Source organism: Myotis brandtii, unplaced genomic scaffold (genome assembly GCF_000412655.1).
Source record: "Myotis brandtii unplaced genomic scaffold, ASM41265v1 scaffold69, whole genome shotgun sequence".
NCBI classification, from domain to species: Eukaryota; Metazoa; Chordata; class Mammalia; order Chiroptera; family Vespertilionidae; genus Myotis; species Myotis brandtii.
The window spans coordinates 794,961-797,394 of NW_005370700.1; the positions used below are offsets into that span (position 1 = coordinate 794,961).

Below are 2,434 nucleotides of genomic sequence, written 5' to 3' on the forward strand. Positions count from 1 at the left end.
AAAAATGGACTTGAGCCGAAACCGGTTTGGCTCAGTGGATAGAGCGTCGGCCTGTGGACTGAAAGGTCCCAGGTTCGATTCCGGTCAAGGGCATGTACTTGGGTTGAGGGCACATCCCCAGTGGAAGATGTGCAGGAGGCAGCTGATCGATGTTTCTAACTCTCTATCTCTCTCCCTTCCTCTCTGTAAAAAATCAATAAAATATATTTTAAAAAAAAAATGGACTTGAATTTTCTTCTGACTACATAAAACACAATCAAGTGACTGTACTTGCTATAGGTTTACTTAGTATTTTCTTAAAGTTCAGGTTGGTAAAACTGCGATACACGACTTTGTCAACTAACAAGAAAAGGTGTGCAGGCACTGAAATGAAGGCAGAACAAGTTTAAACAACATACTCTGAAAACAGGCCATAAAGTATGATTAAGACAGTGGTTCTCAACCTTCTGGCCCTTTAAATATATTTCCTCATGTTGTGACCCAACCATAAAATTATTTTCGTTGCTACTTCATAACTGTAATGTTGCTACTGTTATGAATTGTAATGTAAATATCTGATATGCAGGATGGTCTTAGGTGACCCCTGTGAAAGGGTTGTTCGACCGCCAAAGGGGTCGCGACCCACAGGTTGAGAACCACTGGATTAAGATAACATACACTTTCTCAAAATATGCTTTAATGCTTTAGTTCATAAAAAAAAATATTCCAGTAAAGGTTAACATTTGAATCTGAGTATTGTCCAAAAATGAAAATCTGGTTAACAAATCTATTCTTTAGAGAGAAAGTGGTCCTCTCCATGACTGCACCAGCAAGCACTCTCCCTGCACCTGGGGTGCCATAGTACCTGAACACTCTTGAGAGCCCTGTGCTTTCTGATCCCACCATACCCTAAGGGAGCGAGTATGTCCTCATTATACTCAGGAGGGCCAGCAACTGGCCCAACTACTCATGAGGGGAGGTCAGTTTCAACATTCACATCACCAGTGGCAATATAGTGACAGAAATGTGAATTAATTCTTTCAAAAGCAAAAAAATTGGTATAACAATTTAATGTATCACTAGTTAGAATCAATGTTTTAGGCATCATATTAAAATGTATTAATTTTTTGAGCAATAAAAGTAATCTAAATAACTTTTTCGGGTCTCAGAAGAGCTTAGACCATATAAACCAATTAAATTTGAAGTCTAACACAAACATTCCTTCAGTCATTCTTACCAGATATACTCTCTGACATAATAGTGCTTACAAAACTTGATTCTTACTGAGTAGCAATGCTTTAACCATATGGCATGAAGACAAAACAAAGCCCTCATAAATACCTGGTCAGCTAAGGCCACACAGTGCTCCGGGTGCTGAATCATAGAGCAGCTTTGGCTCCTCCAGTCCACAATGCCATTCTCTTCAGAATACTGCACGGACAGCCCATCCAATGGAGAACAACTTGTACCAACGGTGCTATCAAAAGGAAAGTTTATACAAGTATGAATATCTGTTCTCAATAATCTAACCTACTATTTCATACAATGAGGAAGCTATAGTAACCTTTTCTTTACTATATACAGAATACGCTACAGGAAACAAGTATATTATGAGAATAAACCAGTACACAGCTATCTTACCTATTTAATAATAAACCCCTGTCTCTAAGGAGATTAGTAACAGTTGTGGAGGAGAAACCAAGATGGTGGCATAGGTAAACACCAGAAATTGCTGCCTCGCACAACCACTTCAAAAATACAACTAAAAGACAAAACGACATCATCCAGAACCACAGGAAGGCTGGCTGAGTGGAAATTCTACAACTAGAAGGAAAGAGAAAAGCACACTGAGACTCAGGAGGTGTGGAAGTAAAGTGCAGGTACAGAGGCACATGCAGAAAGGGCTGGCAACTGAGGACGCGGCTGTCTTTTTCAATCGGGAGGGAGACACAAGCTCCCGATTGCTCTGAACGCCAGTTCCGGGCAAGTCTCTGGGGACCCAGACTCATACGGGGAGAAACTGGACTGTCTGGCATCGGGCAGAACTGGAGGGCAGCTTTCTCTCAGAGTTGCTTGCAGTGATTATTGCGGAACAGTGAGACCTGGAGCCTCTTAGGGCAGGGCTGAGAGCTGTTTGCTCCGCCCTGTTGATTCACTGAGACCCCGCCCCACCCAAGCTGTGCACAGCGGCTTTTGCATATGAATGCTCTGGCCCTTTGCAATCTAAAATTACCTAACTAACTGCAGCTGGGTCAGAGAGACCCAGAACATCCAAAAGAAGGCCCAAGGCCCCACAGCAGCTTGCATTGCTTCTCAGCTGGGCCTCATCTGGGCACCTCCAAACTCCAAACAAAGAAGAGGAATCTGCAGATCTCTCCATAGCTCCTGCTGGGTAGCCTCAGGCAGAGGCTAAATTAGCACCTCCTTAGAGATCCAAGAGCCAGTGTACCCAGTG

General features: G+C 42.8%; 1 protein-coding gene across 3 annotated transcripts in view; it reads right to left on the reverse strand.

The window, feature by feature from the left end:
• ZCCHC2 (zinc finger, CCHC domain containing 2) overlaps window positions 1-2,434 on the reverse strand; it is a 43,044-nt gene that overhangs the window by 15,333 nt on the left and 25,277 nt on the right. For all 3 annotated transcript variants that reach the window (XM_014529644.1, XM_014529645.1, XM_014529643.1), the window contains exon 8: window positions 1,321-1,456. In XM_014529644.1, coding sequence (XP_014385130.1) covers window positions 1,321-1,362 — 42 coding nt within the window. In that variant the 5' untranslated portion in view covers window positions 1,363-1,456. The remainder of the gene's footprint in view (window positions 1-1,320; window positions 1,457-2,434) is intronic.